At 63.0% G+C, this 27,779-nt stretch overlaps 4 protein-coding genes across 5 annotated transcripts; 2 read left to right on the top strand and 2 right to left on the bottom strand.

Annotated features, from left to right (window-relative positions):
• Nucleotides 1-344: 344 nt before the first annotated feature.
• SLC35E4 (solute carrier family 35 member E4) lies at nucleotides 345-4,896 on the bottom strand. Its single transcript, XM_064727003.1, has 2 exons — nucleotides 4,014-4,896; nucleotides 345-2,766 (listed from the first exon to the last, which is right to left on the bottom strand). Exons 1-2 carry the CDS (start codon nucleotides 4,612-4,614, stop codon nucleotides 2,339-2,341), a joined length of 1,029 nt encoding a protein of 342 aa, XP_064583073.1. The 5' UTR covers nucleotides 4,615-4,896; the 3' UTR covers nucleotides 345-2,338.
• A 563-nt stretch (nucleotides 4,897-5,459) lies between these two features.
• Nucleotides 5,460-8,957, bottom strand: TCN2 (transcobalamin 2). Its single transcript, XM_064726811.1, has 10 exons — nucleotides 8,096-8,957; nucleotides 7,443-7,632; nucleotides 7,323-7,370; nucleotides 7,110-7,243; nucleotides 6,856-7,014; nucleotides 6,605-6,780; nucleotides 6,223-6,397; nucleotides 5,941-6,133; nucleotides 5,658-5,779; nucleotides 5,460-5,568 (listed from the first exon to the last, which is right to left on the bottom strand). The coding sequence occupies exons 1-10, from the start codon at nucleotides 8,151-8,153 to the stop codon at nucleotides 5,507-5,509; spliced, it is 1,317 nt and encodes a 438-aa protein (XP_064582881.1). The 5' UTR covers nucleotides 8,154-8,957; the 3' UTR covers nucleotides 5,460-5,506.
• A 341-nt stretch (nucleotides 8,958-9,298) lies between these two features.
• Nucleotides 9,299-17,066, top strand: PES1 (pescadillo ribosomal biogenesis factor 1). Its single transcript, XM_064727001.1, has 15 exons — nucleotides 9,299-9,412; nucleotides 9,769-9,848; nucleotides 10,129-10,282; nucleotides 10,359-10,468; nucleotides 11,173-11,344; nucleotides 12,677-12,766; nucleotides 13,958-14,074; nucleotides 14,196-14,273; nucleotides 14,641-14,730; nucleotides 14,880-15,010; nucleotides 15,138-15,263; nucleotides 15,358-15,542; nucleotides 15,628-15,800; nucleotides 16,158-16,325; nucleotides 16,593-17,066. Exons 1-15 carry the CDS (start codon nucleotides 9,389-9,391, stop codon nucleotides 16,677-16,679), a joined length of 1,785 nt encoding a protein of 594 aa, XP_064583071.1. The 5' UTR covers nucleotides 9,299-9,388; the 3' UTR covers nucleotides 16,680-17,066.
• A 2,810-nt stretch (nucleotides 17,067-19,876) lies between these two features.
• GAL3ST1 (galactose-3-O-sulfotransferase 1) lies at nucleotides 19,877-26,414 on the top strand. Of its 2 annotated transcripts, none has more exons than XM_064726975.1 (3): nucleotides 19,877-20,181; nucleotides 22,876-23,009; nucleotides 24,236-26,414. In XM_064726975.1, exons 2-3 carry the CDS (start codon nucleotides 22,885-22,887, stop codon nucleotides 25,377-25,379), a joined length of 1,269 nt encoding a protein of 422 aa, XP_064583045.1. In that variant the 5' UTR covers nucleotides 19,877-20,181; nucleotides 22,876-22,884; the 3' UTR covers nucleotides 25,380-26,414. The 2 variants fall into 2 exon arrangements, with proteins under 2 accessions (XP_064583045.1, XP_064583044.1); XM_064726974.1 differs by lacking the exon at nucleotides 19,877-20,181 and adding an exon at nucleotides 20,728-21,652.
• The last annotated feature ends 1,365 nt before the right edge of the window (nucleotides 26,415-27,779 follow it).

Below are 27,779 nucleotides of genomic sequence, written 5' to 3'. Positions count from 1 at the left end.
TCCTTCCCAACCCAGGATATTCCATGATTCCATGACTCACGGGACAGGATGCTCCAGTGTCATGGCACCCCAGGGCAGGGCAAAGCACCCAGCCCTTTTCCAGACACTTGTGGTCAGTGACTGCTCTCTGTGTCACTGCACTCCTCCCGTGTCCTGTGGGGTGTCCCAGTGCCAGCCCTGGGGCTGCCCAGCCACAGCTGTCCCGGCTGGAGCTGGAGATGCTGGACACAGCTTCCCAAGAGCTGCCACATCCTGAGGCACTTCTGTGCCTCACTTTGCTATCCCTGCACGAGGTGCTCCTCCCTTCCTTCCTTCTTGGCCAGGAGATCGCTGGGAGCCAAGGGTGGAGTACAACAAAAATAGAGCTTTATTTTGGGACAAGTGCAATCGGAGCTGGGTCCTTCGGCCCCGGCGTGGGGATACAAGTGTGGCAAGGCCACCACGGGCCTGGCAGCGGTGCCAGGCACACACACCGGGTGTCCCTTTGCCATGGCATGTGCTGTGTCACAGCCCAGCACTGTCCCGTGTCACAGCCCACCACTGTCCTGGAGCGATGGCAGCGGGTCCAGGCTGCTCCCGTGCCCTCGGCTGGGCTCTCACCATCTCTGCCACGGATGCCAGTCTGCAGCGAGCTGGGAGGGATGGGGACAGCTGTGGGGGCTCAGGGGCGTGGTGGGGACAAGGACAACATCGGCAGCACCACCGGCGGCCCCTGGGATTGTCACGACACGGTGGGGACAGGGACAGGAGAGGGGACACACCCGCCCTGTCCTGGGCGTTCGGTTCGGCCACGAGAACCGAGAGTACACAGAGAGCCAGGGGCCACTCCAGCCAGCAGAGCTCAGTAGTGACACACACACAGACACACAGACACACAGCCAGACACACAGCCACGTCTGTTTGCCCAGGTGGGACAGCAGCTGGATGCACGGAGCTGTGGATCCAGAGCTGTGCCAGAGCCACGTCCCTGGGCCCTGTGTGCACACAGGGACATGTGCAGAGCCAGTGCACAGCGGGACCTGCCAGCAGCACACACCTGCACACACACACACACACACACACACACAGCTGTGCACGCCCAGCCTGCACACACCAGCACACGTGTGCCACACAGACACTGTGCACACACCTGTGTACGGCCTGGGGCAATGCACGCGTGCCCACAAGCACAGACCTGCTTGCACACAGAGCCTGTGCACATCAACATGTGCACACTGACATGTGCACACCAATGCATGCACACAGAGCCTGTGCACACCAGCACGGGCACACCAACACATGCATACAGAGCTGTGCGCACCAACATGTGCACACCAACACATGAATGAAGAGCCTGTGCACACCTATGTGTGCAGTGTCATACACATCAACACAGGCATGTCCCACACAGGGCCATGCTCACACCTGCAGAGCCTGTGCACACCCACAGGCACAGAGCTGTGCACAGACCCACTCGCACCCAAGAGTGTGCAATTCCACACACGTGCACACATCATGTGTGCACATCAGCACGTCTGTGTGCACAGTGCTGTGCTCACCAGCACACCTGGACACTGTGCAAAGCAGGGTGTGTGCACTCACTTCTGGGCACACCAGAAAACACAACATGCAAACAAACATGCACACTGGCACACGTGTGCACCTCAGCAGCTGTGTGTGCACACAGAGCCGTGCACACTGGCACACACATGCACAGTCACACACACACTGGCACACACACGTGCAGAGGAGTCACACACCCTGGGCACATGTGCACAGTCACACACACCCTGGCACACACTGCATAAAGTCACACACACTGGCACAGAGTCACACACACGTGCAGTTACACACCCTGGCACACATGTGCACAGAGGAGTCACATTCATTGGCACACACGTGCACGGAGTCACGCACATGCACAGAGTCACACACACTGGCACACACATGTGCACAGAGGAGTCACACTCATTGGCACACACATGCACAGAGGAGTCACACTCATTGGCACACACGTGCACAGAGTCACACACATGTGCACAGAGGAGTCACACTCATTGGCACACACGTGCACAGAGGAGTCACACTCATTGGCACACGTGCACAGTCACACTCATTGGCGCACACGTGCACAGTGACACACCCTGGCATACACGTGCACAGAGGAGTCACACTCATTGGCACACATGTGCACAGTTACACACCCTGGCACACACATGTGCACAGTCACACTCACTGGCACATATGTGCACAGAGGAGTCACACACCCTGGCACACACGTGCACAGAGTCACACTCATTGGCACACACATGCCCAGGCTCCCCCAGAGCCCTCCCGGCCCCTCACCCCCCGTGGGTCCCTACTCGTGCCGCGGGTGCCGCCGCAGCCCACAGAGGCCCCAGCAGGCGGCCAGGAGCCGGGGCTGGTGGTACAGCACCATCCCCGCCAGCGTCAGCGCCACGCCGGCGTAGCCCAGCGCGCCCAGCCGCGTGCCGAACAGCAGCCACGACAGCAGCAGGTTGCCCACCACGGTGAGGCTGCCCAGCAGGTGCAGCGTCAGGGCCGACGTGAGGGACAGGAGGCAGGAGGTGGCCAGGTTGTAGAGGACGGAGCCCAGGCAGCTGAGCAGGACGCAGCCCCAGAGCGCGGCGTCGGGCCGAAGGACGCCCTGCCACGAGGGGCCCAGCTCCAGCGCCACGGCCGCCCCGAACAGCAGCACGAAGCTGGGCAGGGACGTCAGGCCCAGCAGGGACAGCGCGTCCAGACGGTCCTCCTGCAGCAGCACACCTGGGGGGACAGGGGACGCTCAGTGGGACATCCCACGGGAACACCCACCCGCCGCAGGGACACCCACGGGAGACACCCACCCACCGCAGGGACACCCAGCACCCATGGGAGACGGAGCAGTAAAGGGATCCCAAATGTCACTGGGAAGGGGAAAATGAAGAGGGGCAGGTCCTTCCGTGGGCTGGGGGTGCCCTGGTTTGGGGAGGTCCCAGTTTAGAGGTTCCCTGGTTTGGATGTGTCTCTGTTCAGGGGTCCTTCATTTCTGGGATTCCTTGGTTTAGGGGGTGTCCCACCCCGGATTCCGAGGGTGTCTGCTTTCCCAGGTGCCTGTGTTTGGGAGGGTAGGACAGGGCAGCTTTCCCAGCCTGTTTTAGAATGTTTGTCCCCATATGCCCCCCTCCAGGTCATCTGAGGACAGTGGGAACAGCAGGCACAGCAGGGCTGGCTGCCACACACAGACATGTCCTTACCCTCCCCAGGGCCACTGTCCATGTCCCACCAGGGGTGAAAGGGTGACAGAGCAGAGATGACCAGTGGTGTCCCTTGGGGGGCCACAGCACCCCACTACAGCCACGAAGCCCTTGGGGTGGGCACAGGGTTCCATGCCAGAGCCTGTCCCCACGGTGCCCCGAGCCACAGGCTCCAGAGGAAACACTCCCTTCCCCGCCAGAACCATCCCAGCTGGCTCCTCACTGCCATGTGCCACGGACACCATGGCCTGGGTGGCACTGTGGCCACCCTGGGAAGGGGGGACTTGCAGGGAGTCCACAGGGATGGGACAGGCTGGGTGACCCTGAGCCAAGCTAGGGCACCTCCATCCTCTCTGGCCCAAGGACACCACAGGGACACCAATGGTGTCACCACTGACAAACTAAAGTCAGGTCACCTCAGGGCACAGCCACAAGCACAACAAAGTCCTGAGAGGGGCAAGGGTGGCTCTGGGGTGATACAAGGGTGGTACCAAGGCCAACAGGGACAGCAGGTGGCACCGGGACTGGGGTGAAACTGGGAGCCAGAGTGCCACCACAGTAGGGGTGACACCGTGGCCACGGTCAAAGCACAAAGGAGGCATTAGGGTGACACCAGTGATAGGGTGAGGTGACATTGGGGCTGGGATGACACCAGGGTGCACAGAGGGTGGCAGGACGAGCAGGGAGAACCCCCAGCATCGGAGGTGGCACCGAGGTGCCACCAGCACCCCTGCGCCCCAGGGGTGGACATGCAGGACAGGGACAGGTGGCACTTACTCTGCTGGATGGACTTGAGGGCGCGGAGCACGGTGGCGGCCAGCAGGAAGCCGCAGCCGGGCTGGGAGAAGCAGAGGCCGCCGGCGATGCTGCAGGCGGCCCCGGCGCACACCGGCCCCATGGCCCAGAACTGCAGCGGGTGCGGCCGCCGGCCCCCCAGCAGCCCCAGCAGCAGCGTCACCAGCGGCGTGGTGGTGGCCACGGCCTGGGCCACGTCCAGCTGCACGTAGCTCAGGCCCAGGTTGCCCAGGGCCACGCTGGTGCAGAAGGTGAGGCTGAGCAGGTAGATCCTGGCGCGGGGCCGGGGGCCCGGAGCCCGTGCCCAGCCCAGCGGGTAGCCCACGGCCACGCCGGACAGCATGTGCAGCGCCGAGAGCAGCAGCGGGTAGCGGAACCCGTGCGCGGCGAAGATCCACTTGTTGAGGCCGGCCATGGTGGTGCCGGTGCCCAGCCAGGCCAGCACGCTGAGGGTCAGCGGCAGCGCCGGCCCCGGCGGCCGCCCCCCGTGCGCCTGCCCCGGGTCGGGCTTCCAGGGCCGCACGGTGCCCGCGCCCGCCGCGCTCATCGCGGCTTCATCGCCCCGCCGCGACCGCGGGCACATGGGCACCGGCTCCGCCGCCTCCGGCCGCCCCTCGCCGCTCTGCCCCGTCCTCCCTGAGCCCCGCGATGGCTGCCGGTGACAGCGGCGCTGGCGCGGCGGCGGCCGCGCTGTCCCCGGGTGGCGGCCGCGCTGTCCCCGCTGCCCGGGTGGCGCTGTCCCCGCTGCCCGGGGCTGCTGCTGGCGGGGCTCAGCGCCGGGCTGGCGGTGCCATGTGCCGGGAGGCGGCGGCGGCGGCCGGGGCGGGCGGAAAGTTTGGTGATGGCGGGAGCGGGGGCGGAGGCTCCGCCCCGCGAGGGCAGCGCGTCACTGCCGGGCGGGCGGGGCACGGCGGGCACGGGCACCGGGCACCCCCGGGGCACTCATTGGCACACACATTTGCACCGGCCCGCAGCGCCCTCCGTGCTGACAGCGGCGCCGCTCCAAACCCCGCCCGGCCCCGGCGCTGAGCCCCGAGCCCGGCCCGCCGCTGCCCCGGGGGTTTGGGGCCGGGTTAAACCCAGGGGGAGTCACAGATGTGCAGATTTGGGGGTGCCCCTCGGGCACTGCGGTGCCCGAGCCCTGGGACAGTGGGGGCTCAGTAACCCCGGAGGAGGATCCAGCTTGCTGAGGACGAACAGCGCTGACTCGAACTCCCCAAATTTTTGGCTGCCCCAAAAATGCTTTGGACACCCCAAAAACGGCTGCTCCCAGCGGCCACCTGCCCCATTCCCGAGTGGGATCAGGACTGGAGGAGCTGCTGGTTTTGGTGCTCCTGTAGGACACAGAGGATGGTGTGTGTCCCCTCCTCGTGCCCCGGGCAGATTTGGGGTGCTGGCCCACGGAAAGCAGGAGGCAGGGAGCCGGCAGATCCTGTGCCCACAGTGGGGGTTTCATTGCCATCACCCCCCACCCTCTACCACTCGCTGAGGCGCAGGATGACGGTCGCCCCATCCGGGGGTCTGTACTCGGCGATACCTGTGGGGACAACAGTCTGGGGTGAGACAGCAGCCACGGGGCTGTGGGGACCCCTGCCCCCTCCCCAGGGACCCCCACCCGCCACTCACCCATCTGCAGGGGGGTGCTGGGCGCAGACAGGACCTGCCAGTAGTTCCGCTTCTCCTGCCGGGCCTCCAGCCCCAGCACCTGGGTCAGGAAGGGGCCCTGGGGGGTGTCCTGGGTGTGGAACCTGGGGGTGGCACAGCGGGCTCAGGGGGGCGAGGCTGCGGCCTCGGCACTGCTGGGGGGGCACAGAGCGGCTCCAAGGGAGGTGTGAGCTGGGAACGGAGTGAGCCCGGCACAGGGCACAGGCGCAGGACACATGATCACCACAGGGTGACTTCCACACACCTGAATTCCCGGGGGTCCAGCGCTGCAGCCGCCTGCAGCACGTCCAGGAGGGAGGCGGCGGCGGGCACGGGCACCAGGCGGTCGTAGAGCTGGAGGTCATAGCACCAGGGCAGGGGACACTCCACCACCAGCTGCACCGTCTTGTTCCCCGGCACCTCAGGCAGGGGCTCCATGTCCAGGGGTGTCAGCGTGTCTGCGGGAAGCCACCACAGCACTGGTGACACGCAGCCACCCCTGTGGTGACACCGGCGCTGACCCCAATCCCGTTAGCCCAGCTCTCACCTGGCTCCTCCCCGCAGTGCCTGGAGGCGATGTCCAGGTAGGAGTGGCCGTGCAGCACCGGCAGCACCTGGGCCATGGTGGCGGCGGTGCCAAAGGCTTCCAGGTTCTCCAGCAGGGCAGCCATGGCCTGGCCGAACGCCGGCTCCGTCTGGCACTCGCCTGTGGCCAGGAACACCTGGGACAGGGAGGGATGGAGGTGGTGGGAAGAGGGAGGAGTGTTGGGTACCTGGGCACTGCATTGCTGAGCATCACCTGCCCCATGGCAGCTGCATCTGCCTGGGCACCCACATCTGCACCTGCACCCACACTCAGATCTGCAGACCCACTTCCCCCCATGCCCATTCCCAGTGCCAGCCCAGATGTCCCCTCAGGTGACACCCACCTGCAGGGCCCACGGGGTGCTGTAGATGTTGCCGATGATGCCGTCGGGGCCCTGGGCCTTGGCCATGTTCCTGCTGGCCTCGTGTGCAGCCAGCCGGAGCTTGGCCGCCAGCTCAGTCCCCACCAACCTCCTCCGCTCCAGGCAGGTGAAGGCCAGCGCCAGCACGGCCTCGGTGTCTGCAGGGACAGCCCGGTGTCACCCTGGAGTCACACACTGCCAGGGTGCCACCGCCTGTCCCCAATGGCCCTTACCCACGGTGTTGCCCCCGTGCCCGAGCTTTCCGTGCTGCTGGGCCGTGAGGAGCCGCTGCACCACCTGGTCCCGCACGCGCTTGCGGTGCACGCACAGCGCCAGCACGCCCAGCCCGTACTGGTAGTAACTGGTGACGGGGTGGCCTCGCTGCTGGGAGCCTGGGGACAATGTGGGGTGTCACCAGGGTGAGCTGGTGCCTCACGGCCCGACATGTAGTGCCAGGGGGGCACTCACCCCGCAGGGACACCCTCACCTGTCCACTCCTCCTCCAGGTAGTACTTGAGCCATGTCACCAGCGAGCGGTGGGGACTGACAGGGGGACAGGTGGCCTGCAGCCCCAGCAGGTACAGCGCCAGCCGCCCCGTGTGTGGGGGCTCATCCGTGCTCCTGCAAGGCACCGTCACCTCCCAGGACACCGCCCGAGGTGCCACCGGCCCCGAGGGGACCCCGGGACACCCACACTTACATGCCGCGCTCAGCGTCCCACCGGGAGCGGCCGTAGCCCTGCAGGCTCCTGCGGGGACAGAGTGTCAGTGCGGGGGACAGGAGCATCCCCAAAGGCCCGAGGGGGACCCCGGGCACCCACCTGCCGTAGGGGTGCTGGAAGTTGTCCTGCAGCCGCTCCAGGTAGCGCCGCTCCAGCCGCGGGTGGTGCTCTCGGGCCAGGCGCAGGGCCAGGTACACGGCGGGGTCCGGGTCCCGTTCGGGGTCCCCCGCCAGCCCCAGCAGCCGCGCACTGAGCGCCCGCACGGCGCCCCCCGAGCCCGCCGGGGGCTCTGCCCGGCCCGGGAGAGGCAGCGCAGGTCAGGGGCCCCGAGAGGGCCGAGACACCCCCCGGTACGGCCCTGCAGCCCCACAGGCCCCCCAAAGCTGTGCGGGGCCGCGGCGGAGGGACCCCCAACACCCACCCATCCACACACCCCCCAAATCCCATAACCGCCAGATTTCCCACCAAAAAAAGAGGAAGAAACAAGGAGAGGTGACATGGAACAGGAGCACAGAGAACCCGAGGGGGTGGCGGGGTGACACCTCCGTCCCATGAGGGGGTGGGCACGGCTGGCTCCAGGCAGAGGAAGAGGCGGCGGGGGTGGGGTTGGGGGGAGCTGAGCCCCGGAGAATTTGTCACCGAGGCGCTGGAGATGGGGCTCATCCCCCAGCCCCGCTCCTCGGGGACCCCCGAGCTCAGGGCGAGCCCCGGCCGGGGGTTCCGGGCAGGTTGGGGGCCGGGGCCGCACTCACCGCAGCAGCGGGCGGGCAGCAGCGCGGGCAGCAGCAGCAGCAGCAGCGGCAGCCCCATGGCGGAGCGGGACAGGGGACACGGCGGGGACAGCCGAGAGAGACGGGACGAGCCGGGAGCGGGGACAGCACGGGAAGGTGTGGCGAGAGGCCGTTTCCGCACAACGGGGCCGAGTCAGCACAAACGGGGCAGAAGTTGTGCTGAGGCGCGGCCGAGGGGAGCGGGGACAGCCCGGGGCAGCCCGGGACAGCCTGACCGGGACAGTCCGGGACACCCTGACCGGGGCAGCGCCGGCGGCCACAGCTCGAAAATAGACAGGGCTGAAACCCGGCCAAACCCGGCCCCTGGAAAGAATTGCCGTGCTCGCCTCCAAGAACGATTTAATTGAGAAAGCGGAGATGGATCAGCAGCTCCCGGAGCCGCGGGACGGGCGGGGAGGGGCACGAACTCCCCAAACATCCCTAAAGCCAGGGGTGAGGGAGTCCTGAGCCCCGAGAGGTGACACTCCCCTGCCGGGGGGTAGGTGCGGTCCTGAGCCACGAAAGCGAATCCCCGAACCAGGAGGGGACCCGGGGCCGCGCTGGGCTCAGGTCCCGCCAGCCCGGGGACACCCGAGCACGGAGGAGGACTGGGGAGCCGCTGGCACCGAGACCCCCCCGTGCCCGCTTGTTCCTCAAACACGGGCCCCGCTGTGGCCCCAGGGACCACAGGAGGGCAGCGGGACTCGCAGGCCCGGGCAGAGACCCGCGGCAGCCATCCCGGTGTGTGACCGACCCCTGAACCCAAGTCGGGCCTGTCCATCCTGCCTCGCTATATCCCGGCATGCTCAGCGCCAGCACGGCCTCACTGTATCCCAGCATGCCCAGTGACCCTGCCTCGTTGTATCCCGGCATGCCCTGCGCAGCCCCACCCCCGTAAATCCCGGCATGCCCCGCGCTATTATGCCGTGATATATCCCGACATGCCTCGCGCCTCCCTGCCTCGCTATATCCCGGCATGCCCCGCGCGGCACCGCAATTTCCCAGTGCTCTCTGCGCCTCAGGACCCCTCCTGCTAGGGCTCTGGGCTGCCCGTGACGCGCCTGACTAAGTCCCCCCTGCCGCCTGCCCCGGCCCGCCCGGTGCCCGCTTTGCTCTCGGTGCCCGCCTTGTTCTCGGTGCTCAGGCCGTTCTCGGTGCCCGCGCGGGGCGGTTTCGGTGTGCGCAGGCCCGGCGGCGGGCGCAGGCGGGCCGCGGGCAGCGCGGGGTCCTGCGCTGCGCGGGGCACGTGGCGGCAGCGGCGGCGGCGCTGGAGCCATGGGCGGGCTGGAGAAGAAGAAGGTACCGGGCCCTGCCCGCCCTCCGCTCACCGCCCGGCGCCTCCCCGGGCCGTCCCTTCCTTCCCGCTCCCTGCCCTCTCCGTGCCCCCCGGTGCTGCTCCCCCGGTGCCGCCTCTCCGGCCGCGCCGTGCCCCTGCAGCCCTCCCTGGCGGCGCTGCTCGCTCCCTCTTCCGGTGCCCGGTTCCGCTCCTGTCCCCGCGCTGGCCGTGCCCGGTGCCCCCTTCCAGCCCGCCATGCCCCGGTTCCCGTCCCTCTCCCTGCTCCCTCTCCGCTGCCGGGGGTCCGGGTGGCCCCGGGCCGGTTGCGGGGCTCCCCTCCGCCCCCCCGAGCTCCCCCAACGCCGCCGTCTCTCCCCAGTACGAGCGCGGAGCCGCCACCAACTACATCACCCGCAACCGGGCGCGGAAGAAGCTGCAGCTGAGCCTGCCCGACTTCAGGTGCGGCCCTTGCGGTGCCCCCCTTCACCCCCTTCCTGCGAACCCTCCGGTGCCCCGAGCTCCCCCGGTGCCACCCCGGGCAGCGAGGGGCGGTGGAGCCCGGTGTGGGGATGGCCCTGGGACGGCCGAGCTCCTCCCCGAGGGGTGGCCCTGTCCCTGCAGCTGCCCCGGGTTCAGGCTGCCGAGTTTGGGGTTCCCCCTGCATGGGAGGGGTCTGGGCTGGCCCAGGGGACACAGAGCAGCCGTGGCCCCCCTGTCCCAGCGCTGTCCCCGTCCCCAGGCGCCTCTGCATCCTCAAGGGGATTTACCCCCACGAGCCCAAGCACAAGAAGAAGGTGAACAAGGGCTCCACGGCCCCCAGGACCTTCTACCTGCTCAAGGACATCAAATTCCTGCTCCATGAGCCCATTGTCAACAAATTCCGGGAGTACAAGGTGAGTGTCCCCCCCGAGGGGCCCCCCTGGGCTCTGTCCTGGCCCACAGAGCCCCCATGTCCCCCTGTCCCCACAGGTGTTTGTCAGGAAGCTGCGCAAGGCCTATGGCAAGAGCGAGTGGGGCACTGTGGAGAGGCTGAAGGACAACAAACCCACCTACAAACTCGACCACATCGTCAAGGAGAGGTGAGGCAGCCCTGGCTGAGCCTCCTGCAGCACCCAGCCCTGGGCACAGCACTGCAGGGACCTGGAGCTGCTGGGGAGAGAACAGAGGAGGCACCAGAGATGCTCCAAGGGCTGGAGCTCCTCTGCCCTGGAGCTGTGGCTGCCCCTGGATCCCTGGCAGTGCCCAAGGCCAGGCTGGATGGGGTTTGGAGCAGCCTGGGACAGTGGGAGGTGTCCCTGCCATGGCAGGGGTGGCACTGGATGGGCTTTAAGGTCCCTTCCCACCCAAACCACCCTGGGATTCTCTGGTCTTCCACCACATCCATCCCTCTCTGGGAATCCACCTCATGTACAGTTTCTGGATTTATTGGTGGAATTTTGTGTTTCTGGGCTGGAGAAGAAGGAATGAGAGAGGAGCCAGCCATTCTGGGTGGCTCCAGGAGAACACAGGGAGCTCCTCTGCTCTCCCTGTGGGGTGCTTTCCTCAGAGGGCTGGTGAAGGGTTAAAGCTGCCAAGGCTCTGGTGAGGGAGGGGACACAGGAGGGAGGAAACCTCATAACCATCCTGAATGAGGCTGTTCCATCACTCTGTCCTATGCTGGGATGTGCAGGTGGATGCTGCACAGCTCCCATTCCTTCCTCCCCCTGGCTCTCCCCCAGCCCCAGCAGCCTGTGCAGGGCTCTGGGGCTGGCTGTGACCCCCGTGTCCCCCCCCCCGGGCACAGGTACCCCACGTTTGTGGACGCCCTGCGGGACCTGGACGATGCCCTGTCCATGTGCTTCCTGTTCTCCACCTTCCCCCGCACGGGCAAGTGCCACGTGCAGACCGTGCAGCTGTGCCGGCGCCTGGCCGTGGAGTTCCAGAACTTCGTCATCGCCTCCCGCTCCCTGCGCAAGGTGCGACTGTGGGGACAGCCAGCCCTGCCTGGGGACACTGGGGGGACAGGGCAGGGGGACACTGCAGGGACAGCCAGCCCTGCCTGGGGACACTGCGGGGACAGGGCAGGGGGACACTGTGGGGACAGCCAGCCCTGCCTGGGGACACTGCGGGGACAGGGCAGGGGGACACTGTGGGGACACTCAGCCCTGCCTGGGGACAGGGCAGGGGGACACTGGGGAATCAGGGCAGGGGGACACTGTGGGGACAGCCAGCCCTGCCAGGAGACACCAAGGGGTCAGGGCAGGGGGACACTGTGGGGACAGCCAGCCCTGCCAGGAGACACCAGGGGGACAGGGCAGGGGGACACTGTGGGGACACTCAGCCCTGCCTGGGGACAGGGCAGGGGGACACTGGGGGGGTCAGGGCAGGGATCCACCGGGATGCCAAGTCACAGATCCAGCCGGGGTGCCAGGGCAGGGATCCACTGGGGAATCAGGGCAGGGGGACACTGGGGTGTCAGGTAACAGATCCTATTGGGGTGTCAGAGCAGGGATCCCACTGGATTATCAGCTCACACATCCCACTGAGGGGATCAGGGCAGGGGGACACTGTCATGTTGGGTCACTGATCCCACCAGGGGGTCAGAGCAGGGATCCCACTGGATTATTGGGTCACACATCCCACAGGGGTGTTGGGGCAGGGATCTTACCCGGGTGTCGGGACAGGGATCCCACTGGGGATACAGGTCACAGATCCCATTGGGGTGTCAGGGCAGGGATGTTGTGATGGTGTTCACAGGGGTATTAGGATGAAGGAAGAAATGAGGATCTGACTCCATGTTTCAGAAGGCTTGATTGATTATTTTATGATATACATTATATTAAAACTATACTAAAAGAATAGAAGGAAGGATTTTATCAGAAGGCTGGCTAAGAGTAGAAAAGAAATTACTGACTGACTGAGACAGTCTGAACAGCTGGACTGTGATTGGCCATTAAGTAGAAACAACCACATGAGACCAATCCCAGGTGCACCTGTTGCATCCCACAGCAGCAGATAACCATTGTTTACATTTTGTTCCTGAGGCCTCTCAGCTTCTCAGGAGGAAGAAACCTAAGGAAAGGATTTTTCATAAAAGATGTCTGTGTCAGGATCCCACTGGGGGGTCAGGGCAGGGATCCACTGGGGTGTTGTGTTAGGGATCCCACTGGGATACCAGGTAACAGATCCCACCAGGGGTCAGGGCAGGGACCCCACTGGGATCTGAGGAACCTCCTGCCAGGGGCAGGGTGACAGTGACAGTGACACAGCAGCATTCCTCCTGCTGAGCCCGTGCTCTGTCCTGCCAGGTGTTCCTCTCCATCAAGGGCATCTACTACCAGGCAGAGGTGCTGGGGCAGCCCATCACCTGGATCACCCCCTACGCCTTCGCCCACGACGTGAGTAGCTGGGGAGAGCCTGGGGATCACCAAGGGGTGAGGGACTGTCCCGTGGCACATGGGACACACACATCACGGGGCCTGGCTGCAGAGGCACGTGGGGACACAGCAGCTGTCACCCCAGGATCCCCGGGGCTGCCGGTGCCAGTCTCCCCAGTCATTCATATGTCCTCAATCATTAATGTGCTCCTTTATCAGCCATTAAAGATTAACCTGTGGGAGCAGAGGGAAGGGATGAGTCAGACCTGCAGCCTCCCCAAAGGGATTCTGCAGTGTCTCCAGGGCATGGGGATGTCCCTGCTGTGCTGGGACAGCTTCCCCTGAGCCTTGGCAGGAGCTCACAGCACAGCAGGGCTCTCTCCATTCCCTCCTGCCATTTCCAGGGCTGAGCACGATTGGGGTCAGGTTTTGTGGTTTTATGGTTCTGAATCATAGAACCCTGGAATGTTATTAGTTGGAAAGGACCTAAAAGTCCATCCCATTCCACCTCTGTGATGGCAGGGACACCTTCCACTCTCCCACAATGTTCCAAGCCCTGCCTGGCCTTGGGCACTGCCAGGGATCCAGGGGCAGCCCCAGCTGCTCTGGGCACCCTGTGCCAGGGCCTGCCCACCCTGCCAGGGAACAATTCCTCATTCCCAATATCCCATCCATCCCTGCCCTCTGGCAGTGGGAGCCATTCCCCTTGTCCTGCTCTTGTCCAGTTCTGTCATACCATGCACTCTTCACCTTGAGGAGTTGGAGTCCCTGGACCAAACCCCAAGGTCCCCATCCATGGTGGGATGAAGTGTTCCATGTATCCAGGCATGGAGGGATGGCAGCAGGACCCTGGGGGGAGCCTGCAGAGCTCTCCCTGCCCAGCGTCTGGTGGTGGCTGTGACATCTCTGCACTTGGGGCAGGTTTAGGTTGGTTTTCAAGGAAAGGCTTTTCCTCCAGAGGAGCCTGCCCAGGCTGCCCAGGGAATGGGCACGGCCCTGAGGCTGCCAGAGCTCCAGGAGCCTTTGGGCAGCACTGCCAGGGATGGACAGGGTGGGGGTGTTGGGGGTCTGGGCAGGGACAGGAGTGGGACTGGATGATCCTGTGGGTCCCTTCCCAAATGGGGATATTGTGTGATCCTTCTCCCTGTGTGTGGGATGGGCCTCTGTGGAGGGGGGTCCTTTATCCCTGTGTCCCATCCCGTGTGCTGGCAGCACCCCACAGACGTGGATTACCGGGTCATGGCCACCTTCACCGAGTTCTACACCACCCTCCTGGGCTTCGTCAACTTCCGCCTCTACCAGTCCCTGAACCTGCTGTACCCCCCCAAGGTGAGCCCACCCGGGGTCACTGTGTCCCACCCTGCCGTGGTGGCAACTGGATTGGTGGAAATGAGAGATTTTTGGGATATCTGTGTTTGGGAGCTGCCTCCTCACCCCTTTTCCTCCCCAGATCGACACCCAGGCTGAGGATGAGCTGAAGCCTGCAGAGGGCAAGGAGTACGCCATGGATTCAGAGAGCTACCTGGAGGTGAGGGACACTGCTGGCACTGTGAGCTGTGGGGACACTGTGGCCTTCATGTCCTGCCCACAGCCCTCCTGGCGTGGCACTGAGGGACAGAGCCAGATCCCTGCAGAGTGGAGGGGCTGATCCCAAACTCCCTGCAGGGTGGAGGGGCTGATCCCAAACTCCCTGTTCCTGTAGGACAGAGCTGGGCTGGGCCTCAGGCACCACCAGCCTCCCCCTGCATGGCCAGGGACCTCCCAGAACCCCATGCTGGGGATGGGGCCTGGAGGAGCTGAATTCTGTCCAGGGCCTGGCTCTGAGAAATCCCCTTCCCCCGTGGGGATGCCCCTGTTCCCACCCCTGGATGTGACTCCGTGTCCTCTCCCTGCAGAGGCTCTCGGCTCTGAGCTCCAGCCTGGCCCGGGCAGTGGCTCCAGCCCACGAGGACGAGGTGGAGATGGATGAATTCCCAGTGGAAGGGGTAAGACCCTGGTGGGGGGCTCATGCCTGGCCTTGGGGGATCCTGTCCCGTGCCCAGGCTGGGGGACAGTTCCTGAGACCCCTCTTGGCCAAGGGGGCCTCCGAAAGGGCTGTGTGTGGGGAGGAGGCTGAGGGCTTTGCTCTGAGCAGGAGACAGCAGAGCTGATGGACGCCAAGAAGAAGGAGCAGGAGGCTCTGGAGAAGCACAAGAAGCTCTTTGAGGGGCTGCGCTTCTTCCTCAACAGGGAGGTGCCCCGGGAGCCGCTGGCCTTCGTCATCCGGTGCGTGGGGGCAGCCCTGGCCTCCCCCTCTGGCAGGACTTTGGGACCAGCCACCCAATGTCCTGTGGGTGGGGTGACCCTGAGGGTCCCACCTGCCCGTCTGACCCCTCGGTGGCGTTGCCCACAGGTGCTTTGGTGGCCAGGTGTCCTGGGACAAGTCCCTGTGCATCGGTGCCACCTACGACGCCAGCGACCCGTCCATCACCCACCACATCATCGACCGGCCCCGCCTGGACAAGCAGGTGGTTGGCAGGTGCGTGGGGCAGGGGGACCCTGCCCACAGCAGCCATCCCACAGCTGACCCACGGGCTCCAGAGGCTCAGGTGTGTCCCCTCTGCCCCACCCAGGTACTACCTGCAGCCCCAGTGGGTTTTTGACTCGGTCAACGCCAAGCTGTGCCTGCCCGTGGCCGATTATTTCCCCGGGCTCCTGCTGCCCCCGCACCTCTCGCCCTTCGTGACGGAGAAGGAGGGTGACTACGTCCCTCCCGAGAAGCTGAAGCTGCTGGCCCTGCAGAGGGGAGAGAATCCAGGTGCTGAGAGCCCCCAGAGGAGTTTGGGAGCTGGGCTGTGCCTACTGCGGAGCATCCCAAGGGTAACGATGGTGTCTCTTTGTAGAGGAAGAGAGTGAAGAGGAGGAGGAGGAAGAAGAGGAGGAAGAGGAAGGTGACAATGACAAAGAAGAGGAGGAAGAGGAAGATGAGTCTGAGAAAGAAGAGGAGATGAAATTACAGAAGATAGAAGAGCAAAAGATGGAAGAGCAGAAGACTCAGAGCACGCAGAGCAAAAAGGTGGGAGCCCATGGTGTCACTGTCCCTGCTGGGGGGTGTCCCTGTCCTGGGACCGCTGGGATACTCTGTCATGGAATGGTCTGGGTTGGGAGGGGCCTTAAAGCTCATCTTGTTCCAGCCTCTGCCATGGGCAGGGACCCTTCCCGCTGTCCCAGGTTGCTCCAAGCCCCGTCCAGCCAGCCTGGAACACTCCCAGGGGTGCTCCTGGCCCCCCACTCATGAGCTGCAGCTGCCATCCCTGTGGGGGCCTGGCTGTGAGGGCTGTGCCTCTCCCTGGCCCGCAGTGGAAGGGCTGGAAATGCCTTTCCCATGGAAGGAGGGGATTCCCGGTGTCCTGAGCTGCCTGGCTCCCCACAGGTGCTCCCTGTGAAGGTGACAGCGGGGAAGGTGCGGCTGGAGGACAAGCAGCGCCTGGAGCAGGAGCAGCAGCAGGAGGAGAAGCGCTTGGCCATCATGATGATGAAGAAGAGGGAGAAGTACCTGTACAAGAAGATCATGTTCGGGAAGAAGCGCAAAATCCGCGAGGTACGGAGGCTGGGCCCTCACCTCGTCCTGGGGCGGGCTCTTCCCAAACCCACTCATTCCTTCCACCCCTCTCTGTCCCTGGTGAAGGGTTGAGGTCCCTGCCAGTGTCCCCAGGCAGGCAGAGCTCCCTGTGTGCCCTCCCTGTATCCCAGCCCTGATCCCGGTCCTGTGGGGCCCATCCTCCATGTGCAGCTGGAGCTTGGGTGGGTCTGAGGGCTCGCAGCCCCTCTCCTGCTCTGACTGGGGGTCTCGGGGGTCTCTCCCCAGGCCAACAAACTGGCTGAGAAGAGGAAAGCCCACGATGCAGCCCTCAAGGAGCAGAAGAAGAAGAACAAGAAGGCGCGGCAAGCGTGACGGGGCCGAGGGCTCCTCGATGGTTTTCCACTGTTCTTTTGGGTGGAAAACCCCTGGCTTTGCTCCTGGGGCAGAAATGCTGTGTTTGAAACATTTCCCATCTGTAAATCCACCTGCTGCTCTGCCTTTGCCCCGCTCCTCTCTGCGGAGTCGGTGTTACAAGGACTGTCCTCTCCCTGCTGGTGCCACCTCTGTGTGAGGAAGAGGAGGCCAAGGAGAGCTCTGGGATCGTTCCATGTGAATTTGCACAGCCCTGGCTGCTGGAGCCTGGCTCCCAGAGCTCCCCGGGGCAGAGGAGTGTGGAGCCCAGAGCTGCTTCCCAGTGTCCACACAGAAAACCATATTCCCCTGTATTTTTATTTTTAATTAAAGAAGGTGATGCTTTTCTGGTGGTGTTTGTTGTCTGCTCCTTCTGCCTGGGTGTGGGGGAGGTCCCTTAGGAGGTGGTGTGGACATCCATGGCTGGTGCCAGGGTTGCTGATCCTGCTGGATGTGTTCCTGGCACCAGCAGTTACCCGTCAGTCCTGGGTTTTCCCCCAAAAACACCTTGGAGGCACCACAGCTGGGGACAAGGTGTCTCATGGGATTTATGGGCACACCTTTGTCCCCAAATGTGGTGAAGGCTCTGTCTCACTCTGAGGAATTTTTGGAGGACATACCTGGCACTGCCATGGCAACACAGAGAGGATCTGGAGAGAGACAGCCCCTGGAAGGGAGTGAGCTCAGACAAGAGCTGGGAACACCCAGACTTTCAGATTTCGTTTCTTTTTAGTTTCTTTTCCTAAATATTTTTTCCTTTTTTTTTCTTTTTTAAATTTTTTATTTTATTTAGGTGCTTTTCTCTTTTTACTGTTTCCATTCTCCCTGTTTTCCATTTCTTTCTTTTTCATTTTTTTGTCTTCTCCTTTTTCCTTTTATTTTTATTCCTTTTTATTCCTTTCATTTTTTCATTTTATTTTTCCCCTTCACTCCTTCCCCTGCTTTTTTTTCCCTCCCCCTTTTTTTTTATCTCCTTCCCCCTCGTTTCTTTTTCTTTATATATTTTTTTTCCATTTCAGAGGGAAGCCTTTTCCCTTTGTTTTCATGGTTTTCTCCTTGCTTCCCCCTCTCCCAAGAGAAGCAGGACCAACCCCTTCTCCCTTTTTTTTTACCTCCCTCCCTCTCTTTTTTTTTTTCCATTTCAGAGGGTTGGAAGGCTTTTCCCTTTGTTATCATGGTTTTCTCCTTGATTTCCCCTCTCCCAAGAGGAGCAGGACCAACCCCTGGGGCAGCCCCAGGGCTGGGGCTCCCCTCAGAGCAAGAGAGCCCAAACGGGGCCTTAAACCTTGGGAGCTCCTGGCCCAAACAAACAAATCCTGACCCCAAACAAACAAACCCCAGTTCTAAACAAACAAATCCCAGCCCCAAACAAACCAACCCTGGTTCCAAACAAACCTCAGCTCCCAAAACCCCGGCCCCAAACAAGCAAATCCCAGCCCCAGGCCTCGCTCCCAGGCCAGGCTGAGGGCCTGGGCCGGCCGGGCAGGGCCGGTGCCAGTGGGCACAGACTGGTCTGGCCGCCCGGAGCCTCCCCAGCCTGTAAAGGCTGTGTCCAGCCAAGTGTGACCCCTCAGTGTTGTCACCCTCAGCCTCCTCACCCAATCTTGAGGATCCACAGCTTCCTCAGGATTCACGGCTCCGGCCATCATGGCTCTCAGTGAGTGCTGCTTTGTACCCTCAAATCTGGGGGGGACAGGGACAGGGGTGGGTGTGAGGTGGTGGAGCCCTCCTGGTCACTCTGTGGGGCATGGTGGATGTGGGGATTGGGGGATTGCGGCTTCCCAGCTCGATCACATCGTCCCCAGGCTGTCAGCATTCCATGGCTGAGCTGCCACATACCGGCCGCTGCAGCTCTCTTCTGGCTGCAAACCCTTTACAACCCATTCCCCAGAAAATGGGAAACCTGGAAATACTCTGTGACCCATTCCAAAAAAAAAGAGGAGAGGGGAAACCTTTGCAATCCATCCCCTCAAAAGCATTGGGGAAATCTGGAATCCCTTCATAACCCACCCGCAAAAAGGGGGAAACCTGGTATCCTTCTGTGACCCATCCCAAAAAAGAGGGAGAAACCTGGAACTGGGAGAGGTGCCCTGCAGAGGAAGGGAGGGACAATTCCACAGCAAATCCTGTGACTGTGATAATGGTCTTCATCCCTCCTGTTGCAATGATGATGATGCTGATGATGGTCATGAAAATTGAGGTGTTTTGGCTTTTCTTGATCCAGGAGGGTTCCCTGTGCAGATTACCCTTGTGTGGGAACTGATGAGGCCAGGCAGGATGGGGCAAGAGCTGCCAGCTCACTGCAAGGTGATGTCCTCAAATCCTTTAGGGACAAGCTCTGAACCCCAAACACCTCCAACAAGGATGGTGAGCCCCAGGCATGGCCAAGGGGGTCAGCCCTTGCTTGGGGCCCCAACGCTGACACCACCCCCGTTAGTGACAGAGACTAAGGGCAGCAGGAAGAGCCAAGGCTGCATCCAGGAACACAAGAGCCCCTTTTCCACCCTGCCACACGCAGGGTGATGGACCAGTGACAGGGCTGAGCCCTCCTGGTGCAGCCAGGGCACCCTCTGGGCACCCAGTCGGCCGCTGTGACAAGAGGAGCGTGGAAAGGCCGGTGGCACCGTGGTTGTCCCACACTTGTCACACCAAGGTTGGAGATGCTGGAATATTGCTGTCATTAAGGCCATAAATCCATGGAAACATAGTGGGAGGGAGAAAAGAGGGCGGGGAAGCTGCGGGAGAATGAAGGGGAGTCGATGGTGCGTGGCCAGGGTGCCCCGGGGAGCAGGCGGCTGGGCCGGGGTGCGGGAGCTCCCCAAACCCCGGTGAGCTCTGGCTGAGCGAGGTGACAGCCAGGCCAGGAGCCGTCCTGTGGGACCGGGAGGAGGAGGAGGACGACGGTGGCTGCCGAGAGGTGGGTGCGGCCGCCCAGGGCCAGCCATGGTCACCCAGGGCTGTGGGGCCGTGCCGTGCTGGTGGCAGGGAGCCGAGGGGCCGGCAGTGGGGCCCGCGGGGACAATGTCCCCGTTGAGGCCGCGGTCACAGATGGAGACAAATGTCCCCGTTGTTCGCGGCACGGGCTGAATGGCTCCTCTGTGCCCCGGCAGTGGGTGGGGGCCGGGTGCCTTGGGGTGGCCGCAGGCACCCAGGGCCGGCCCCGGGGAGCCGGGCAGTGCCCGGCCGCAGCCCCGCGTCCCCCGCCAGCCGCTCCCACTGCTATCCCCTTCCCCCTTGCCAGGCCGGAGACCCAGGGCCGCGATCCCGGTGATGCCATAAACGGCGCCGTGCAGTGGGGAGGCTTTGGAAAAGCCGGCATTTGCGGGGAGCTGCCCGGGAAGAGCTTATTCCATGTCGGAGCAGCATCGGCACCCCCGCCCCGTGCCGCCCGCTCCCCCGGCACCCCGGTCAGCGCAGGAGAGCAGAGGCACGGCCCAGCGCCTGCGGTGCGGGACAGGAAAAGGTGATGGATACTGCGGGGTGAGGGGGTGCTTGGAGGGTGGCAGGATGGGGAGGGGGCAGCACGATGCTCGTTGGGAGGCAGTGGGATGCTGAGGGGGCCACAGGATGGTAAGGAGGTAGTGTGATGCTTGAGGGGGTGTTGGGATGCCTGGAGGGTGTTGGGGTGCTGGGGGGCAGTGGGATGCTCAGGAAGCAGCTCTATGGGGCAGGATGATGAGGGGAATTGTGTACCCATGGGGCACAGAGGGGACAGGGGGGTTGGAAGCAGCATGCCCGTGTGGGATGGGGCCTGTGGAAAACAGCGTGTCCATGGATTTGTGGGATCAGGAGCAAGCAGGTGCATGCGCCTTGTGTAAGGCAGGGGCTTGGCCCTATTAAAAAAATTGATGCTGTAGGGAAAGCCCAAAAGCAGACTCTGGAGTGCCCCCAGGGAGATGGGGAGCTCCTGGGACACAGAGAGGGGGCTGCAGGGCTGGGTGGCCTGGCCTGGCCTGGCCTGGTGGTACCCCTTGAGGAAATGCTGGGTGCAGCCGTGCTCTCCAGCTGGGCATCTCAGCTGGCTGGCGCCACGGGCACACCCCACCCGTGGGAGCCCCAGGAGAACACCCAGTGCACCACTCTCTCCTAACGAGCTATTAATAATTAAGCTGCTCACTCAAGGCAAAGTCAATAGAATATTTGGCTGGGGAGTGTTTGCCAGAACCACCCCTGGGAGGCAGGCAGAGTGGAGCGAGGCATCCCCTTGGCATCCCAGAGCTCTGGAATTTGGGGCTGTGTGGTCCTGGGGGCCTGGTGGGGTCCCATAGGGATCTATGAGGGTCCATTGAGACCCATCTGGACTCACTGGGATTCATTGGGACTTATCAGAGGGGTTTATGGTGCCATTTCACTCTCTCCTGTGGAGCTGGTGCCAGCAAAGCTGGTGCCAACTTTGCTCCCTCTTGGCAGCACCCACAAAAGTGGGTGTCACTCCAGCCCTCTCAAAGGGCCAGTGGCTTTTCCAGGTGGTGCCAGGCAGTGACTGTGATGGAATCACAGGCACCGACCGTGTAAAGCCGAACTCCAGCTGCTCCTGGAGCCGTCTGGCAATTCCCACCCACACGGTGCTTTTGGGATACTGTCAGAGCCACCTGCTCCCCCCGTGGTGTCACCGTACACCCCCACTCGCTCATGAAAACCATTCGGCAAGAGGCTGGATGCACCAGCCCGGCCTGATCCAGCGCTCCCGGCTCCAGGGGAAGTGGGGGGCGCTTGGATGAGCTTTTGGGGTGCCGCAGGTGCCCCTGTGGCAGCTCCCCCCCTGCCCGCGGCGCTGTGCCCAGCGCCGGCCGCAGCCCGGGGCTCCGGTTGCATTTTCCATTCATTATTCATCGAGCTGGAAATCTCGGCGGCACGAGGCGATCCGAGCCGGGGGGGCCGGAGCGGGGCAGCGGCGGCAGCGGCGGCGCCCCGGGATCACGGCGGGGCCGGGGGTGAGCCGGGAGCGGGGGGCTCTGGGGCTGGGATGTGCCGGGCTGCGATCCGCGGCTCGTGGCAGGGGGGTTTCATCCCGCCGGGATACCCGCGGGAGCTCTGGGGGGTGATGCGAGGCGGGGGTGCGGGGCCGGGGGGTATTTTTGGGGGTGTTACGCAGTGGGGGCGCAGCCAGCCTTGGCCGAGGGGCTCCGGAGGATGGGGAGAGCGGGAGCAGCGGGAGCTGGGGCGGGCAGGGGATGCTGCGCCCGCCGCTAAATGGGGGTGCAGGGCCGGGGGGGCTCAGCCCCCAGCTCGGGGGGGCTCCAGGGAGCGGAGCTGTGCTGTGGAGTGCTGCGGTCACGAGTGCCGTGTCCCCGTGTCCCCGCGTCCTGCCGCAGGGGACGGCGCTGCTGCAATGCGGTGTCACAGTGAGGGTGACCCCCGTGTCCCGGGAGGAGGGAGGGGACAGGGATGGGGGACACGGGGGGAGCGCTGGGGAGGGGGCAGCGGGCACAGGGACTCTGTGAGCGTGTGTGTGTGTGTGTGTGTGTGTCTGTGTCTCTGTGTGTGAGCATGGCTGATGTGTGTGCACATTTTGTGTGCGTATGAATGTACACATTGAGGGCTGTGTGTCCTGGCGCACACGAGGGGACGGGGGTGTCTGTGTGTGCCCTCTGTGTGTTTTGTGTGTTTGGGGATGCCATGCTGCCTGCACCTCTCTGTCCCCAGTTCCGTGTCCCTGGCCCCCACCTGGGGCTGCTGAGTCCCCCAGTGCTGCTGGCAGGGCCGAGAGGCCACATTGGGAGGGTACTGCAGCACCCAAACCATCCCGAGCTGCTGCAGCTCCTGCTCTGGCCTCCAGATTTTCCTGGGAAAATGGATCCCAGCACCCTCAGGGAGCACCTGCTGGTGCTGGTGGTGTCCTAGTGGAGAATGGCCTCTCTGTCCCCCAGTTGCCCGCTCTGCCCCTGGGCTCTCCATGGCTCCCCTTTCCCCCAATCCCAGCCCTGCAGCCTCTCCCACCCTAGGAGTCACTCGGTTTTCCCAGGGCGGGCAAAGGTTGGCAGGGCGGGCAGAGCCGCTGGGTTTGTGCCATAGATGTGTTGTGGATCACGCCAGGCACGAGTGGGATGCCTTCCTGGGAATTGCCATGCCTGTGACACGTCCACGTGCCTCGCTGGAGCCACACACCCCCAGTCCCCGTGTCCCTGGCACCAATGTCTCTCCTCTCTGGCTGCAGGTGACCAGGATGCTGTGGCATGGGAAGCCCTGGAGGTCCATGTGCAAGGGGCTGGTCCTGGGGACCCTCCTGACCAGCTTCATGTTGCTGCTCTACTCCTACGCCGTCCCCCCGCTGCAAGTCAGCGTCACTGAGTGAGTCTGGGGTCCCCACGTGCCCCCCTGCAGCTCAGCCTTCCTGTTCCACACCAGGAACCCCCAGCTGGACATGGAGGACATGGAGATGGCCCTGGGGCTTTCCAGGCCCTGGTGGCTTCACACCAAGATGTCCCCTTCCTGCAGTCCCCAACTCCTGGCAGGGCTGGGGACACCGTGGGGCACTCAGTGCTCCTGGGTGGAAAGGGGAGGGAAAGGGAGAGGAGAGAGGAGAGAGGAGAGAGGAGAGAGGAGAGAGGAGAGAGGAGAGAGGAGAGAGGAGAGAGGAGAGGACTCAAGTCTCAGATTCTTTCACTGCTCCACAGCACTCAGCTCCTGCCCGTGCTGCCTGTCATCAAATTTATCTCCAAGCTTGTAAACAAGGTCCACGTGCCTCACAAACCTGGCGCTGTTGGGTGGGGATCCTCATCAAGGATCAGTTTGGCAAGTTGATTACAGGCGTCCAAAGTCACTCGACTTTGTGGGCTCTGCCCGCTGCCTCAGGCAGCTCAGATAAGGTCCCTTGTGTCCTCACATGTTCCTCCAGGGCCCATGAACTCATCTGTGGGGCCAGGCTCTGGAATCATTTCCCTTTTTGCTGGGAGCTGAATCTTTCTTGGATCCCACAAAGTGTTGAGGGGTGCCAGAGCTCCACAGATCCCTTGAGGGGTTTGTGACTCCTGTAAAGGGTTGAGAGCTCCCAGACCTCGTCCATGGAGGAGTTCATGACTCTGTGAGGAGTTTATGACTTCTATAAAGGATTGAGAACTCCCAGGCCTCCTCCATGGATCCTACAAAGAGCTGAGAGCTCACTGGCCCCCCTGCATGAATCCAGGGTTGAGAGCTCCCAAGCGTCCTCCATAGATCCTACAAAGGGTTGAGAGCTCTCATATCCCATACAAATATTATCAGCTCCTCTCCATGGAGTTGTGGCCATGGAGAGCTCTCCTTGATGCACTTTTTGGCATCACCTCCTCCAGGACCACCATGGCCATGCCCATGGAGACCCCCTGCTCTATTTCCATTTCCAGAACCCATTCCCAGGCACAGCACCTGTCCCCAGGTCCAACACCCATTCCCAGGTTCAGCATATATTCCCAAGGCCCAGTACCTATTCCCAGGTCCAGAACCCATCCCCAGATCCAGCTCCACCAGCACAGAATATCCCAAATCCTTCTAAGTGCCAGTGCCCCTCACCATGGTGCTCCACCTCTTCTCTCACCCAGGATCCCCGTGCCCTTCTCCTGCTCCTCCCACCTGGCCCAGGCTCCATCCCTGTCCAACAGCTCGGGCAGCGCCTCGGGGTGGAGCTGCCGGCCCAAGCTCAACGTCATGTTCATGAAGACCCACAAGACCGCCAGCAGCACCATCCTCAACATCCTCTTCCGCTTCGGGGAGAAGCACCGCCTGAAATTCGCCTTCCCCAACGGCCGCAACGACTTCTACTACCCGTCCTTCTTCGAGCGCAGCCAGGTGCAGCACTACCGGCCCGGGGTGTGCTTCAACATCATCTGCAACCACATGCGCTTCCACTACGAGGAGGTGCGCAAGCTCCTGCCGCCCGACGCCACCTTCGTCACCGTGCTGCGGGACCCCGCGTACCTCTTCGAGTCCTCCTTCCACTACTTCGGGCCCGTCATCCCCCTCACCTGGAAGATCACCGGGGAGGACAAGCTGGACGAGTTCCTCCGGGACCCCCAGCACTACTACGACCCCAACGGGTTCAACGCTCACTACCTCCAAAACCTCCTGTTCTTCGACTTCGGCTACGACAGCAGCATGGACGCAAACAGCCCGCTGGTGGAGGAGCACATCCGGGAGATCGACCGCCGCTTCCACCTCGTCATGTTGCTCGAGTACTTTGATGAGTCACTGGTGCTGCTCAAGGACCTGCTGTGTTGGCAGCTGGAGGACGTCCTCTACTTCAAGCTCAACGCCCGCAAGGGCTCCACGGTGTCGCGGCTGACCCCGGAGCTGTACGAGCAGGCGACCGCCTGGAACCTGATCGACGCCAAGCTCTACCGCTACTTCAATGCCACCTTTTGGCGCAAGGTGGAGGCCTATGGGAGGGAGAGGATGGCCAGGGACGTGGCCGAGCTGCAGAGGGAGAACAAGAAGATGACCAGCATCTGCATCGACGGGGGACACGCCGTGGACGCCAGCGCCATCCAGGAGTCCTCCATGCAGCCCTGGCAGCCCCTGGGGGAGAAGACCATCCTGGGGTACAACTTGAAGAAGAAGATCAGCAAGAAGCACCAGAAGCTGTGCCGTAAGATGCTGACACCTGAAATCCAGTACCTGACTGACCTGGGGGCCAACCTCTGGATCACCAAGCTATGGAGCCACGTGCGGGACTTCCTCAGGTGGTAGGGGCTGGCGGGTGCCCCGCTCCCCTGGGGAAGAACCAGGTGCTTTCGTTTTTGTTACTCATGGTTCTCTTGGTTTGGAACTGGCTGGAGGCTCTGGAGCCCAGGAACTTTTGGGGGGACCCTCCATCACTTTCCTGCAGAGCACCAGCTTGGGCAGGAGAGTGGAGACTCTGCCTCTGTCAGCGGGGTCAAGGACTGGGGGGTCCAGGGGTGGTGTTTTCCTGCAGGATCCACTTCTTCCTTCCCCATGGAAAAGCTGGAGGAGGGATTTATGAAGGATGTGGCTTTGTCACAGCGAGTGCAGGACATCCATCACCAGGTTGCTGGGTGCAGGCAGGGATGTGCTGGGACAGAAGTGCTAGAGGGTTTCCCTTGCCCGGGGTGGGCAGAGATGCCCACAGGGAACCCAGCCCTCCAGGAGCTCCTCAAATCACCCCACTGAGCCCTGGTTTTGGGGTGTGGGAATGTCAGAACCTGCTGCACTGCCTCAGCCCTTGGGTGTGATGAGTGCAGCATGTTCTCAGCCCACCAACAGCTAGGCTGTGACCTAGAGGCACCCGGAGCCATTTGGAGATTGGAAAACCCATCCCAAAAGCCCCGGCCTTTATCAACAGGTCCCCATGGCAAAGGGCACACCCTCACTGCCCCCCTTCGTCCCAGTTAGAGGAGCCCGTGGCCCTGGTCCCCACAGGGGACATCCCAAAAGGCCAACAGGGTCTGGTGACAACTGGTGTGGGGAGGAGATGGGAGCGGGGGCAGTGGGACTGTCCCCATGATGCCATCCAGGGCTCGGTGAGGATGCTGAGGGCAGGGGCCATCCCCAGTGCCCACCCTGCCTTGGGGACAAACCTCGTGCGTCCCAGCTGGGCTGGATGACACTGGTGACACCACGTCCCACTGAGAGTGGCCCTGGCTGGGCACAGAGGTGGCACCTGTGGCTGAGCCATCCCCCAGCAAAGGGACCCCCATTGTCCCCCTACCTGTGTTCAGCTCCTTCTGTAAAGACCAGAAATAAAAAAATAATTTACTTTTGTAATATCATTGTATATTTGGTAGTTTTGGATATAAGGATGGTCCAGCTGGTCTCCAGCCATCTCCTCCTCTGGGATGGGATGGATGAGGCGAGGATGTTGTCACAGCCACAGCAGGAGGCTCAGCCAGTCCCTGCTCCTTCTGGGAGCTCCCCAGGGTCCTGGCACCACTGCCCCCTTCAGTCCTGGGGTGGGGGGCCCCATGTCACCCAGCAGTGCTGAGGAATGAGACCCTCAGTGCGAGTGGGGTGCCTGGGTCTGTCCCCAGTGTCCCTGCTGGGTATGGGGGACACCCCCATGGTGTGCAGGTGCCCCCAGGAAGGTCTGCTGGTTTCACAGGGACAACAGAGCCATGGGACCTGCCATCCCTGGTGACACAAACCACTGATGCCACCGTGTTCCATCTCTGCTGCTGGTGGGGAGCACCCCATTTCAGAGGTGGCCATGGGACTTGCACTGGGTCTTCTCCACGCTCCCTCTGCAGCCAGGCCACCAGGACAGCCCGCTCAGAGGAGACTGTGGGGGTGTTGGGGCTGTGATGGGGACACCTGAGGCAGGCAGGACCCAGGGACACGAGCACTTCAGCAGGTCTCTGTTCTGGCTGTGACCAAGCTGCTGCTCCCACGTGGTGTTCCTCTCCAGCAGAGCTATGATGGGACAAGGAGGGGTGCTGGGGACTGGGACCCTCTGGTGGGACCAGGATCACCCATGGGATCCTGACAATGGTGGGGTCCAAACTGGGGTGGGCTTAAGAACCTTGAGGTGGGACCAGGGACATCCAAGGGACAAAGGCTGAGTGATGGGACCAGGCCATGTGGTGACCTGGGATCTGCTTGGATCAGCACCATGTGCAGGAGTACAAGGACATGGTGGGAGCAGCACCATGCACAGAACCAGGACTGACTGGTGGGGATGGGACCTTGTGGTGGGATCTGCACCTTGCTGAGGACCAGGACCACAACAATGGCATGGGAGGCCCAGCATCACACCTGGGACCAGGACTAATTGGTGGGTATGGGATCATGCTCAGGACCACCTGCAGGAACAGTCTGAGTGGTGGCACTGGGGCTGTGGGATGGAATGGGGACTGGAAGATGGGCACAGGCTCTTGTGGTGGGGCTGGGAAGGTGTGAGAGGTGGGACCAGCCCCAGGTGTGGGGCTGCTGATGGCTGCAGAGACCCAGCAAAGCCCCCAGCCCCACCAGTGCCAGCTGGGACCCATTGACACCCAGCCCCAAGCCCATAAAGACCCCCAGCTGGTGGGGTGGGGATGCTGCTCACCGGGGATGGAGCTGTGCTTGTTGGTGCTGCTGCGTGGGGCTGTGCTGGAGGTGCCAGGTGACCAGGGCTGGGGTCCCCCTTCATTCCTC

This window comes from Zonotrichia leucophrys, chromosome 15, assembly GCF_028769735.1.
Source record: "Zonotrichia leucophrys gambelii isolate GWCS_2022_RI chromosome 15, RI_Zleu_2.0, whole genome shotgun sequence".
Classification (NCBI taxonomy): Eukaryota; Metazoa; Chordata; class Aves; order Passeriformes; family Passerellidae; genus Zonotrichia; species Zonotrichia leucophrys.
Note: the sequence above shows the minus strand (reverse complement) of the source record. Positions and strands in the feature narration are given on the sequence as shown.